Source organism: Caretta caretta, chromosome 5 (genome assembly GCF_965140235.1).
Source record: "Caretta caretta isolate rCarCar2 chromosome 5, rCarCar1.hap1, whole genome shotgun sequence".
NCBI classification, from domain to species: Eukaryota; Metazoa; Chordata; order Testudines; family Cheloniidae; genus Caretta; species Caretta caretta.
Genome location: NC_134210.1, coordinates 12998546 through 13013794, shown reverse-complemented (window position 1 = coordinate 13013794; position 15249 = coordinate 12998546). Strand labels below are relative to the sequence as shown.

At 42.9% G+C, this 15249-nt stretch overlaps 1 protein-coding gene across 5 annotated transcripts in view; it reads left to right on the top strand.

Annotated features, from left to right (window-relative positions):
- Positions 1–15249, top strand: part of EPG5 (ectopic P-granules 5 autophagy tethering factor) — an 83238-nt gene that overhangs the window by 26453 nt on the left and 41536 nt on the right. For all 5 annotated transcript variants that reach the window (XM_048849598.2, XM_048849597.2, XM_048849602.2 and 2 more), the window contains 11 exons: positions 484–624; positions 970–1134; positions 2079–2201; positions 3899–4158; positions 6376–6516; positions 8413–8557; positions 9403–9600; positions 12091–12201; positions 12939–13058; positions 14392–14558; positions 14776–15003. In XM_048849598.2, the coding sequence (XP_048705555.2) occupies positions 484–624; positions 970–1134; positions 2079–2201; positions 3899–4158; positions 6376–6516; positions 8413–8557; positions 9403–9600; positions 12091–12201; positions 12939–13058; positions 14392–14558; positions 14776–15003 (1799 nt within the window). The remainder of the gene's footprint in view (positions 1–483; positions 625–969; positions 1135–2078; positions 2202–3898; positions 4159–6375; positions 6517–8412; positions 8558–9402; positions 9601–12090; positions 12202–12938; positions 13059–14391; positions 14559–14775; positions 15004–15249) is intronic.

Below are 15249 nucleotides of genomic sequence, written 5' to 3'. Positions count from 1 at the left end.
TAATACTCTAGGACTGAAATAAAGTATCCTGGATGGCTCGTTTGTCATTGCTACATAGGAATGTCACTTCTGGAGAACAGGCTGAAATGAACAAAGTCAGGATATGGGAAATCTTTTCCTTTCCTTGTCTTGTTCCCTTTCCCTGTTGGAGGTGGCCTGCAGTGCATCAGAACTGACTGACCTGGAGCTCTGACTCTCCAATTTTATTGCTCCCCATGTGTGCTCCATTTTAATTTTCTGCGACTGATGGAGTCCATGCAGTCTAGGCAGTCCGGTCCAATAACTTTTCATGCTGTGTCAGGATAAACAGTTAAGAACTTGGACTGGAGTTTGCAGTTTGTAAACACCACTGTCCAGGATCAGCAGAAGAAAATACATATTATTTTATTGTATTCTCCACTACACTGCCAATGAACCCAATCATAGTGTGTGGTGGTTTTTTGGTCCTGTCCCCTCACCCCTTTTTTGTTCTCACCTTCTCAGGTATCTTATGTCAGCATTTCCACAAGAGAGACATTTTCAAAGGTTGGCAGAGAACTCTTGGGAGCAATCACTGGTGTCCATACAGGGGTCATTTCTGTACTCCTGGATCGAGTTAGAGACACCATTGAAAAAGTCGGCATGGTAAGAGCTGATCTGTGTCCTTTAAAACAGCCACTGTTAAGAGCTTAAAGTGGATGTTATGACCTAGTGTATTAAGGATGAATAACTTGAAATTTTGGCACACAGTGCTTTGTTAGGGGGTGCAAATAGACGTTGGTTGTGCTGTGGCTGTGAGCAAATATGCTCAGTGTGTTTAGATGGGAGTAAATAGAATGGGGGAAGGAGGATGTTGGGATCGGTGTTGGGTAACAGTCAGTCCTTTTCCAGGGTGTTGTACAGTTCTGAGCACATTGTCAGCACTAAAGAAACCAGTCTCTTTAACTATTGATTTGTAATATGTGTACTCCCCCCCTGACCCCCCTACAGGTTTCCTTATACTTGTTTAAAGAGCTGCCATTGTATCTTTGGAAGCCCTCTTCCTCGGAGATAACGCTGATCCGTGGCTGGCTATTGAATTACAATCTGAACATGGTGGAGAATAAACTAGCCTGCATTATCCTGGAAGGGCTAAACTGGGGATTTGGTGAGCATGTATGTATTAAAAATTGAAAGCTTGACACTCAGTCAGACCTGAGAAAAACTGTTCAGCTAGCATTGTAACTAATCACAAATGTTGGAGATCAGTTAACAGCACTAACACATTCTATTGGGATGTGATGGGTTGCTTTGTATGCATTTGAAGGTGCAAGAATGCTGGTATCCCAATGGTTTTGGAAGATGCTACTGGAGGAACCAATTCTGTTCCCCTGCCATACTGTCACGGTTGTGACTGGTAGAGGCATTTGAGCTAGAGCTCCCTCATTATAAACCAGAGGAGGCAACTGGCAGTGTCTTTTCTGAGGACCTGATGACTCTGAAATGTGCTTCTCTCCTGGGCCAGCCAGTACCCACATTTTCAGGTGCATGGCATAGATCACCTTTTCCTTTCCTGCATTTAAGGAGGCCGGTGGATTTATAGGAGAGGGGTGTGTGTGTGTCTGGAAATTGAGCTAATTTAAGTGTGAAGTCTTTCATATGTTATGATATGGTTGGCTGGAGTCCTTTGGTGGTTGTGGAAAAGTCCTTCAAATTGGAAACTAATCTTTGGAGTTGTGGTTTGAAATATCGTACAGAAACTTTTGAAATGTTTTTATATGTTTTTTTTTTTGGATGGGGTCAGAAAAGTCAAAAACAAATCAATAAACTCTTGGGGTCTCTAGGAGGGTCATTTTCAATAGACAGGTCCTCAGCTGTAGAGCTCTGTGTCTAGAAGTCTCTGAGCCTGAGTTCATTATCCTTCAGTGTACGGTGCAAGATTCCTCTTGCTGACCAAGCATTTGGCTAATCTAATGCACCAGTTATGTTCTTCCCTTTTCTATTTATATTGACATCTGTTCCTTGATGATGTAACCAGAAGCCTGGTGAGGGTACATTACACTGAGAATGATGATACAATTTTAAAGGTCTTCTTTAATAAAGAAAACAAACTTTAACAGGATACTACTCTTCACCTCGATCCAGCTGTCCATGCTGAAGTTGCATTAATGGTCCTAGAAGCATACCAGAAATACCTCCCTCAAAAACCGTATGGCGGGCTGCTTTCTGAAAGCATGAAACAGGTACTTCTTCCTCTTTCCCTCTCTCTCTGAATTTTTGGTGGTGGTGGTAGAAGGAAGTGTAGGATGGGAACCTCAAGCTTAATTCTAAAAAACCCAAACACTCATGCTGTTGTATTGGGCATTTCATGACTGAAAGGATAGTTATGATGCTCGAGCTAAGGTATTTGTTTCTCTGTGTGTGTGTGTGTATGTTAAAAGAACAATATAAAGTTAGCAAAGTCAAGCTCTCAACCTTAATTCTTGCATTTCCTAACTTTTATCTGTGAAATTTTGATTCATTCCCCCTTATGCGTATGCATGATGATACAGTCTTTAATTATGTGATCCCATGTAATTTGCACAGGAACACTTCCGATACAGTGCACAGAGTGGATGATGCTCAATTAATGAGCAAGCTATTGAGTATTATGTTTTCTTCTCCTGGTTCAGTGGTTGGCCCTGATACCTATTCAGACCCTGCTGTGAATACAAAATTATTAATTTCCTCATGGGGTTTTCCTTGGTGCTCATCTCTGTAGCATCTGCATACTTCACAAACATTAAATTACTTTTCTAGCACCCCAGTTGGGAGGGTAGTATTATCCACATTTTACAGATGGGGAACTGAGGTACAGAGAGATTAAAGTCAAAAGTATCTATCCCCCTAGCTCTGTCCTGTCCCATCTGGCTCTCTGTCTCCTTGCCCAGCCAATCCATCTCCCCACGATCCTATCTCTTAGTCCTACTCCTTTCCCTCACCCCCGCCAGCCACCAGTCCCAGTCATGCTTGTGTCCTTCCTATCCAGGTGCCTTGCCCCAATGTACTTCCCATCCCCTTTGCATTCGAATCAAGCAGCTTCCTCTTCCACACTGTCTGGGACCAGCAGAGAAGGGCACAAAAAAGACAGGCTCTCAGTTCCAGTGTCAAGTCTGGCCTGGTCCACATCAGCCCACTGCTGCAATTGCAGGGAAAGTCCTGCTGAGTCCTCCATAGCCGTGAGTTGGAGCATGCTCACTGTGGATGGAATCTCCAGAGTTTTTAGCTGCTGTGCTTTAGCTAGTCTCTACTGAGCATATGCAAACTGATTTCCCCCCCACCCCAAAGGCTTATAGTTTGACCAAAGTTGGGTGGATTTTCATAGGGCAGCAAAAGGCACATCCCTGATAGAGCACCCCTGTGCCAAATTTCAAGTCTCTCCTCTAAAGCATGGGCATACAGAGCTTCTCAAAGAAAAGTTTGCCAGCATTTTTTTTGACATGGGCAAAATGACTTATTTTTCCCTAGCTTTGTTCTTGGAACAGCTGAATTGTTTTGGCTGAAATTTCCCCAAAACATTCAGCCTGAGACAGATGCCTGTTATGGGAAATTTCAACGCAAGCACTTAAAGTTTGGCATTTATAAGCAACTAAAACAGGATCTTTATAATGGATAGTTTGGGACGAGCTTAATAATAGGTGGGGTTACCAGCCTTGCCTATAATAGGGCCTTCATTACGTTGTATCTGAATGCCTCACAATCGTCAATGTATTTATCCTCACAACATCCCTGTCGGGTGGGACAGTGCTATTAATCCCATTTTACAGATGGGGAACTGAGGCCCAGTGTCACACAGGGATCTGTGGCGAACAGGGAATTGAATCATAGTCTCTAGTCCTAGTCTAATGCCCTAATCCCTGGATCATCCTTCCTCTCTGGTCGTGTTACTTCTTTGTTATAGGTCTCCTACTTGGCTAGTGTTGTTCGTTATGGAGAGACACCCGAGACATCCTTTAATCAGTGGGCGTGGGGCTTGATTTTGAGGTTAAAGCTGCACAGAAATGACCATGGTGTGCAGCAGTGTTGGCCTGCAGTTCCTGCTTTCAGCACTATGCTCGACATGACAGAATCAGTCATGCTTCATCCACTGCTGAAGGCCGTCAAATCAGGCATCCCTATTGGCTGTTACCTCGCATTGGCAATGACTACACTGGGTCATAGGTAAGTGTGCCTTTTACTGGTGCTTGTGATGAGTGGGTAACTTCAGTGGGCTGATCCATCCTAATGGTAATGGATTGGGAGGGCTAATAAATTCTTCTTGTTCATCTTCAAATGGTCTCAGTGTTTTGCTGAGGGGAACAGAAAACCCTTTTCTCTGGCCGCCTCAAGAGAATGCTTTCCAGTAACATGCTGATGTATTTATTTCCTCAGTTATACCTTAGGCTCTCTTCACATTATGGTTGAAACAGGACGAAGTGATGACAGTGTTAAAACAAAAATTGCTGGCGTAATGTCTCTACCCGTTGCAGACAAGGATTCTTTCTTAACCCTGCTAACCAAAAAGTGCTGTCTTGTATTCCCTCCCATATTAGTCTGCAGCAATGTTCTAACAGTGTTGCAATAGGATGTTCAGAAAATTGAAGAACATCCCTGTCTGTGTTGTATACTAGAAATTGGTAAGACCCTTGTTACTTCAATCAATATGTTAATGAGCATCCTAACCTAGTATTAAACGTGTTTCAAAATAGTCCTTCCTAGCATAGTCTCAGCTACTTTGTGGTTAGGCTCTCTATGGGGTTCTCCTTTGATTAGTTCAAAACTCTACAGTGATGCTACTCTTGTCCTGCCTCAATATTTTCACTCTTTTTCCAAGTTTCAGCCATTTTGCTTTCTCCATACAATGTTGATTTAATTTGTGAGGAGAAATTGCCTTAGTGTTCTTCTGAAAACATCCAGTCAATGTGCAGTGGCAGTCAAAAAGGCTAACAGAATGTTGGGAATCGTTAGGAAAGGGATAGATAATAAGACAGAAAATATCATATTGCCCCTCTGTAAATCCGTGATATGCCCACATCTTGAATACTGCCTGCAGATCTGCTCGCCCCGTCTCAAAAATATATATTGGAATTGGAAAAAGTTCAGAAAAGGGCAACACACATTATTAGGGGTATAGAACAGCTTCCATATGAGGGGAGATTAGTAAGACTGGGACTTTTCAGCTTGGAAAAGAGATGACTAAGGGGGGATATGATAGAGGTTTATGAAATTATGACTGATGTGGAGAGAGTAAATAAGTGTTATTTACGCCTCATAACATAAGAACTAGGGGTCACCAAATGAAATTAATAGGCAGCAGGTTTAAAACAAACAAAAGTATTTTTTCATAAAATGCACAGTGAACCTGTGGAACTCCTTGCCAAAGGGTGTTGTTAAGGCCAAGACTATAACAGGGTTCAAAAAAGAACTAGATAAATTCATGGAGGTTAGGTCCATCAATGGCTATTAGCCAGGATGGGCAGGGATGGTGTCCCTAGTCTCAGTTTGCCAAAAGCTGGGAATGGGCAACAGGGGATGGATCACTTGATGATTACCTGTTCTGTTCATTCCCTCTGAAGCAGCTGGCATTGGCCACTGTCGGAAGACAGAATACTGGACTAGATGGACCTTTGGTCTGACCCAGTATGACTGTTCTTATGTTCTTCCTCTCTTGCATGTATGGTCAGAGCAGTTTGATTCCATGTTTTTAAAGAACAGTTCTAGCTTGAGAAAGTGGGTGGTGTGATCTGAGCATAGGATGAGAAGCGAGGAACTTCTGATCTGTGCTATGATATTGACTCCTACTGTGGCTTTGAGAAAATCTTTTGCTCTGGCTCCCCATATGAAAAATGGGGGCTAATACTGATCTTATATCACAGGAATGTTGAAGGCCGATTAATGTTTAAGCAAACTGAAAAAGTAAAGAGCTATGAAAGTGGAGGTGTTTAATATTAATGTTATGTCTTCCTGGCATGGAAGATCTGGGCATAGAAATGTTATCCTCACTATGTTTGACATTGCCCCAGGGCTGCGTGTTCGTACTGCTAACACTGGATACCAGGAACTGCACTGAATAAGATGCAGGCTCCCTTTTCCCTGCAGTGTCTGAGGCTGCTGCAAGATAAGAGCAGGAATCCCATATAGCTCCTCACCTAGCATCTCCTGTAGTGAAATGCATTGCCAGCTATTGAATGGGTCCCCATCTCCATAGGCAGCAAATACCTATCATGATTAGAAGCCTTAATTCTCTAGGGCTGACAAACCAGGAAGTTTCACCACCCTTAAATTCCTTCTCCTTTGGGGGGAATGAGGTGGAAAAACTTTAATCTGCTTGGATAAAGTCACAAAGACTGACGCTATTTAGTATTTGTTGGTCACTTTTTTTTGTTTCTCTCCTTGCAGCATTGAAAAGTTCTGTGCTGAAGGGATCCCTCTGCTGGGCATACTGGTGCAGTCTAGGTACCTGAGAACAGTAGTCCATGTACTGGATAAAGTTTTACCCTTGTTCTATCCCTGCCAGTATTACCTTCTGAAGAACGAACAGTAAGCATGATTTTTATTTAACTGTAGTACCAAGGGAGAGCGTTATTAGTGTGTGGTAACAGTTGACTAGAAATGTAACCGGCATATTTGCCAAGTTGTTTTTTTACGATTATGATCAGTGGCACAGCTGTGATGGAAACACCCACCACATGGGCTATCACTATGTGTGCAGGCATGGTCCTGAGACCAGTGCTGTAGCTTGTAGCACAGTTCTCCAGTCTCTGGACAGCCTGACATGTTCTGTCAGTGGATGGGCTAGGTAGAGGAGCAGGCAACACTCTGAGTGTCAAGCTGTTAATTCCGTTACTGCTAAGCATGTTAAAGTTCCAGTCAGAGTCTCCATAGGGCGTGGCTCAAAGGCCTGTTAACACAACGCCCTGTCATGACTAATTGCTATGTTACTAGGCCAGGCTGCATAATTTTCTATCCAGAATCAACCTCCTCCAAAGTCCTCATTGCTGTCATGCTGAAACATGGTCTGTTCTGGGACTGACTGGTCGGTACTTAGAGCCCCCTGGGGCAGGCAAGGGTAGTTTTCAGTCTCTTTCAAAGCAGCAGGTACTTCTGAGAGTGCTTTCCTCTGCAGGGTAACTTCTGCAAAGAAATCCTGAAATATAAACAGCTCCTTCCATCAGTGTTCCATGTGCCTTTCTCCTGAATGCTGATCTATGTCAGTTCTTGTCAGACATCTCTCCAGATGTTCTTCAAGACTAATGTGCACTGATACCACCCGAGCTGTCTGAGGAGCAAGATCAGGTTTTCTTAACAGGCTGTTCCTCCTCTGCCCCACTGCCTTTCCTGGTTGTGATGCCATACTATGCTTTCTTGATTTGAGTTTTTCTCCTGTTCTTCCCGTTTCCTCTTGCAGAAGTCTGCAAGTGTCAGGCACTCCTGTGCTTATATAGCATTGCAGGGTGTATTACAAACTCTGCATATAGAACTGCTGATGTAGAGGGTGGCAGTCCATTGGCACACTGTGCAACACCAGGTAATGGGGAATTTTGGCTAATGACAATTGGGCAAATCTATCACAAGTAGTACCGTGATCCCTGAAGAGCAGGCTGGACCTCAGTTTTTTTAAGATCTCATCTGAGACCTGTATACACAAACTGATGGAACTCACCCTCCTAAATATCACTGGCCTAGCTTTGTCACACACACATCTTCATGCCTTGTTCCATGTTGGTCCCTGTTCCTGGAATTCTTTCCGTCTCTTCCCACACCAGTCAACTTCCCTTTCATAATTCAGTTCTCTCTTGAAAAAACACTATTTCTACCAAATGTTTCAGTGTTGATCTAGAGTCAGCAATCCAAACATCTTTGAAAAAGAAATTTCGTTGATCTGAGATTATACAATTTGAGGGGCTGTGGCATCTGAACTGTCTGAATTAGACTGAGGTAGCTCATATGTGAGCTCTGTGCATTTCTGATGCAGTAAGGGTGATAAATTGGGTCCCATGCAGTTTACAACATGTTGGTGTGTCAGATGAGGCTGTAAAAGCCTGTGTCCTATCTTCTCTTTGCTAATATTTATGAAAAAGCATGATGAGATCTTTAGAGTAGGATGTCTTTGGTCGGAATTTTCCTTCCTTACAAGTTCTGTATAGTGGCTCGTGCCTTTTGCTCCTGGTGCTGCTGTATTTCAGCAGTGGGGCGTTTAGGAAGGGTTGAGATGAAAATTATGGTATAAACTTAAGATGGTAGTTCAGATGTTCATGTGCTGATTTTTAAAAATGTGGACTTCTTTATAATGGTTTGGGTTTAAGTCTAGTCATTGTCACCTTCGGTATTATGACACTTAAATTCCTCAGAACAAACCAACCCAGCCCTTTATGTATGATGTAGGAGAAACCTTAGAATCGAATGAATTTCATTTGTGATTATTATGGTCTCTAGGTTTTTATCTTACATCCAGCTGTTCCTTCACCTGGATAGTGGAGTTCCACAAGGCATGACTCAGCAGGTTACACACAAAGTGGTGCAACACTTGACAGGAGCAAGCGATGGAGAAAATGTTAAGTTTCTCAACAGCATGATCCAGGTCAGAAAATGAAGCATGAATAAACTGTACATCTAATGGCTGGAGGGTGATGGATTAGGATTTCACTCTGCAGAGCTCCAGTGCTGACCATTTTTTGTTTTGTCTTTTTTTTACTTAGTGTTGCAGCTCTTGATTGTTAAAAAGAGAGAATTCTCACCAGTGTTGCTTAGAATGTGGTATGAAGCGTAATTTGCACACATTAGGGTTGGGTACAGCAGGGATTAAGAGGCCTATCTGGCTGCTGTTAGGGTTTGTAAGTTTTCCTTTCTGGTTGCGGGTTTGTGCTTTGGAAGATGGTACTGGTATAGAAAGAATTGTCACTGGTCTGCCAAAGTACCTGTAGCCCTATCTGCTCATGAAGTCTAGACCCCAATGGAGTTAAATGGAAAAAATACTAGGGTTAGAAAAGATGATAAACTGATACCCACGCTGAGATTGCAAGTTCTGCCTTGCAGGGAGAGCAGAGTGAAAGCTACAGGGTAGGCATTGCCAGGCTGGGAGCCTGCAGGGTCTCAAATGTATGGCCTCAGTGGCTGTTTCTTCTGCTGCAGAGTTAGAAGCCTTAGAAATGGTCTCCTCTCCAGCAGTGTTGGTAAGCTCCAGGGACCCCCGCTTCAACATCTCTTTATCCTGAGAATTTCTGTGGTCAGGGATAAAGAACAAAAATAGCAAACCGTTTACAGTGACGTCATCCGTGTCCTTCTGAAAAGAGACGGATATCATTAGAGCCCTTGATGCTGTCACAAAAACCAACCAATGGAAATTGGACAATTGTTCAGTACCGTTTTGTGCTTTAGTAATTCAGGCTGGGTGCTGTTTGTTAATTTCACCCTTTAACTTGGCAGACCCACATTTTTATGAGCCGTCAGCCTGATGGAGTGTGGCCAGCTGCGGTGCTGGAGTTCTGGGTGCAAGTTCTCACTGCTCAACAGCTGTGGCACAGAGAGAGAGCAACGGTCTACCTGCTGGATCATCTGTGCAAAGCAGCTTTTCAGTATAGTCAAGAGGACTGTGTGCAAAAACTGCTCTACCAACAGCATAAGGTAAAACAGATGAATTAGTGCAGCTGTAGAAAAGTTCTAAAGGTTTAGGTCTGGGATTATCAGTTCCAAATAAATCTCTGTTCTATATGTAGCATGAGCCCATTTATCTGAAAAGTAACAGGGATGTCGGTAACAATTGAAAAGGAGGACTTCTGGCACCTTAGAGACTAACAAATTTATTTGAGCATAAGCTTCCGTGAGCTACAGCTCACTTCATCGGATGCATTCAGTGGAAAATACAGTGGGGAGATTTATATACATAGAGAACATGAAACAATGGGTGTTACCATACACACTGTAACGAGAGTGATCACTTAAGGTGAGCTATTACCAGCAGGAGAGCGGGGGAAAACACCTTTTGGAGTGATAATCAAGGTGGGCCATTTCCAGCAGTTGACAAGAATGTCTGAGGAATGGTGGCGGATGGAATACACATGGAGAAATAGTTTTACTTTGTGTAATGACCCCTCCACTCCCAGTCTTTATTCAAGCCTAAGTTAATTGTATCCAGTTTGCAAATTAATTCCAATTCAGCAGTCTCTTGTTGGAGTCTGTTTTTGAAGTTTTTTTGTTGAAGAATTGCCGCTCTTAGGTCTGTAATCGAGTGACCAAAGAGATTGAAGTGTTCTCCGACTGGTTTTTGAATGTTATAATTCTTGACGTCTGATTTGTGTCCATTGATTCTTTTATGTAGAGACTGTCCAGTTTGGCCAATGTACATGGCAGAGGGGCATTGCTGGCACAGGATGGCATATATCACATTGGTAGATGTGCAGGTGAATGAGCCTCTGATAGTGTGGCTGATGTGATTAGGCCCTATGATGGTGTCCCCTGAATAGATATGTGGACACAGTTGGCAATGGGCTTTGTTGCAAGGATAGGTTCCTGGGTTAGTGGTTCTGTTGTGTGGTGTGTGGTTGCTGGTGAGTATTTGCTTCAGGTTGGGGGGCTGTCTGTAAGCAAGGACTGGCCTGTCTCCCAAGATCTGTGAGAGTGATGGGTTATCCTTCAGGATAGGTTGTAGATCCTTGATGATGCGTTGGAGAGGTTTTAGTTGGGGGCTGAAGGTGATGGCTAGTGGCATTCTGTTATTTTCTTTGTTGGGCCTGTCCTGTAATAGGTGACTTCTGAGTACTCTTCTGGCTCTGTCAATCTGTTTCTTCAGTTCAGCAGGTGGGTATTGTAGTTGTAAGAATGCTTGTAGAGATCTTGTAGGTGTTTGTCTCTGTCTGAGGGGTTGGAGCAAATGCGGTTGTATCGTAGAGCTTGGCTGTAGACAATGGATCGTGTGGTGTGGTCTGGATGAAAGCTGGAGGCATGTAGATAGGAATAGCGGTCAGTAGGTTTCCGGTATAGGGTGGTGTTTATGTGACCATCACTTATTAGCACCGTAGTGTCCAGGAAGTGGATCTCTTGTGTGGACTGGTCCAGGCTGAGGTTTGATGGTGTGATGGAAATTGTTGAAATCATGGTGGAATTCCTCAAAGGCTTCATTTCCATGGGTCCAGATGATGAAGATGTCATCAATGTAGCGCAAGTAGAGTAGGGGCATTAGGGGGTGAGAGCTGAGGAAGCATAGTTCTAAATCAGCCATAAAAATGTTGGCATACTGTGGGGCCATACGGGTACCCATAGCAGTGCTGCTGATTTGAAGGTATACATTGTCCCCAAATGTGAAATAATTATGGGTGAGGACAAAGTCACAAAGTTCAACCACCAGGTTTGCCATGACATTATCGGGGATACTGTTAATATCGGGGATACCTTAAGTGATCACTCTTGTTACAGTGTGTATGGTAAAACCCGTTGTTTCATGTTCTCTATTTATATAAATCTCCCCACTGTATTTTCCACTGAATGCATCCGATGAAGTGAGCTGTAGCTCATGAAAGCTTATGCTCAAATAAATTGGTTAGTCTCTAAGGTGCCACAAGTACTCTTTTTCTTTTTGCGAATACAGACTAACGTGGCTGCTACTCTGAAACCGGTAGCAATTGAGTACATTGGTTTGACTAATTGGGTGGTACTGTGGTACTGAGTGAATTGGGGTGGGGGCATCGCTGGCATTAAGACAAATAGGGAATTTTGAAGTATGGAGTTTTGGGTAAAGGGAGTTTAACTGTATCTTTAAATTATGGTTCCTGATTTACTAATATTGTGTTTATCGTGTTCTCAGTGCTTTACATGGTACAAAACTATACAGGCCCAGCCCTAAAAGACGCAAGACAGAACGCATTGGTCTTGCTTTTGGATTTTCCAAGCTAGGATGGTTTAATTATATTAATTGTTATTTGGCCCCCTGTGGACCTCCTGGAAGAAATGAGGTTTTTAGCTGGCTTTTCAGTGATGGCTTTGTGAAGCAGGATTGGGAATTGGTTACACGCATAAGGGGCAGGCCGGAAAAAAGGCACAGAGACAGTTCCGTTGCTAAGTAAATTCCCCATCACTCTCTCACATTCATTCTTTCTTTTATGCAAACTTTCCATACAGAATGCCTTAGGTTATCACTGTGACAAAGGTCTGCTCTCTTCCCTGGTCAGCTGGATTGTGGCAGGAAATGTGACCCCTTCCTTCATCGAGGGCAGTGCGAATTCCACACAGGTAGGCAGTTACATTACTCTAAAGTGCTCTGTTTTTCCCATGACATCTGTTTGAACTGTCCTCTTCTACTCTTGCCATTCCTTTTTTTTTTTTTTTTTCTTATTGCAAAAGGTCTCTTGGGATGAAATAAAATTCTAATTTAGTCTGAGAGGGCACTGCAGGCTTATCAGACTGGAGATGTCACAGGCCTTTGGCACTGACATTTTTTGGCATGAGGGAGTTGGCAATTTAAATCCTAAATCTATATCCAAGAACTCATTTAATGTGACTGTCAGTACATACATAATGTGTACCTTCCCCAGATAATCCCTTGTAGGCTTCAGTGTGAGAGACTGGGCTGCCATGTCTGACAAATGTTCTAAAAACTGATCACCCTCCTCTCTGTTTACAACATGTCACAAGTCCCTAAGTGGAGACTTGTTGCACGTGTTGTGTGGGAGAGGAGTTCTGACGATAAAATATGTGGGTTGGTTATTTTATCTGGAATTCTCTGAATGGATAATGGTAGTTACGGATCTCACCCCTTTGTCAACTAAGATCCTTCTAGTTCTAATAGGTCAGCAGTGAAATTGAAGGTTTGGTTGCATATACATGGGGAATAGGGTATCTGTTCATAAAACTTCCTGGCTCCATGTGATGATGCTTTCAGAACTTCATAGTAAGGATCTATTAAAAATACTTAGAAAACAGAAGGATTTCTTCTGTAGTCAAGATTTTCTGTACACTGTATCTTACAGGTTTGGTTTTCATGGATGGTTCTGAATATGGAGTCCATATTTGAAGAAGATTCCCAACTTCGCAGAGTCGTGGAGGGTGAATTGATCATCAATGCTTTAACTCCTGATCAGGCTCTTAAGGCAAGAGAACAGTTACCCCTTCATACATAGAAAATTGAGTCTTCTCTTGAGCCATTCCTGGCAATTTTGCTTGCACGGACACCAGTGTATCTCTGTAAGACCTTATTTGCTTGGTTTACAGGGGAAAAAAAAAATGCTCTAAAGGATTTTCCATTCTCTTTTTTTCGTTTAACATTTTAAAACCAGCATGCCAAAGGCCTGTTTTTTAATATGTTATTATTTTAATGTCTTTTTATAGTAAATCTTCCATCTGTATATAAAATACTTACATAGCATATTTACTATGGCATCTGAACACCTCTCAGTCTTCGGTGTATTTATCTCACAAAGGTGCTGTGAGGATAGGGCAGTGCTATTATCCTCCTGGTATAAATGGGGAAACTGAGGCATAAAGCAACTAAGTGATTTGCCCAAGCTGAGTCAGTGAATGTCTCTGGAGTCAGGAACTCATGTCTCTGGAGTTCCAGACTAGTGCCCTAACCACTGGACCATCCTTCCTTCAACTTTTGCAGTGTAAATGTACACAATAATTTTGTTGTGAAATTGTGTTTACTGAGTGAGCCTTAAACCATTGGTCATAAATATTGAACTGGATAATAAAATAGCTTATTGCTAATATGAAACCAGTACAGGTGGTCTTATGTTGGAAGGGTTCAGGGTTTGGTGGACGCACCTGTATCATTTTGCTTTGCCTTCATCTCCTCTATCTTTGGAAAAGCTGATGCAATTTCTCTTTAGTGAAAAAGTTAGCTTTCCATTCTGTACTGCTCCACTACACTAGTTGTCCTTACATTTGCAAAACACTATTAAAAGTGCTCAGCACTTATTACATTCATTAGTACCCTATTGGGTTCTTGGGCCTCACAAAATATATATGGTCCGCTGTTGTCTACAGGATGGCAAGGGGATGTAAGCCCCCATACGGAAATGTCAAACTTGTTCTGTGGAGAAGGACAACTTACAATCTGAATTAAATTCTATGCCCCGATGTGGCCTTTGGTCCGCAGCAGTCCTTCTGCTGGTGCCAGCAGTACGTTTGCATGAAGATCGAAGGTATAATTTGGCCCTCCAACAGCAAATCAAGTGGACCGGATTGCGCCTATAGCTGAGAGTTGGGCACCTTGGCCTTAACATTACTGCAGAAGCACGACTGTTTCATGGGTTATTGCTATCTAATAGCCGTAGTTTATTCACAGTTCCCAAACCATCCTTGCTCTGTTAATCAAAATTAAAGACGTAGGAATAAAGTAGAACAAAGTCTATTGTAGGGAACTGCAATGGAAATGGGCCTCCTGGAACACTTGTTGAAAAGAGTTCTCCACTTCTTTTGCAGAAAGCCCAGGCCCAGCTGAAGCTCCCTATTGTACCTTCTCTCCAAAGACTAATGATCTACCGTTGGGCTCATCAGGCCCTTGTTACCCCTGCAGATCACCCCCTTCTGCCCCTCATCTGGCAAAAATTTTTCCTCCTTTACCTTCACCGACCTGGGCCGCAGTATGGGTAAGTTTGTTATTTGTTAAAGGTTCTAATATAATTAGTGGCCGGCGTTTGTGTTTACAGTATAAATGAGATTACTAAGTGCCTTGTACAACCCCTTTTCCATGGTGCCAAGAGCTCAGTTCAGAGCAGTATTTAGTGTTAGCCGTCTCCGTGAAGCAAAAACCAGTTTATGAGGCAGAGATGTTGATTTGGCATTAACGAGACTTTTGTTTTGAAGGTTACCTGTAGATGGCTGTATCGGAAGAAGATTTTTCCAGAGTCCAGCTCATGTTAACCTATTAAGTTCAATGAAGCAGCGTTTGACGGAGGTGGCAGACTTCCATCATGCAGCTAGTAAAGCGCTTAGAGTGGAGAGTGCTGCAGACGGCAGTGAAGGCTTGTCACAAAGGGGGAACTGCTCACCAGATTACCTGACTTCACCAGAACTGCATAAAGAACTTGTCAGGTAAAGAAAGCCAGTCCTGTTTCACAGCTAATTTCGCTATGGCAGTTACTGAGATCCTACTATTATCTAGTATGTACGAGACACATTCTTCTTCGAGTGATTGCTCGAAGTGTCCATTCAACTTAGGTGTGTGTGCTTGCCACATGCACTGGTGCTGGAAGTTTTCCCCTCAGCAGTATCCATAGGGGACCAGCTCTGGCGCTCCCTGGAGTGGCATGCATATGCCGTGGCATATAGGGCACCTCC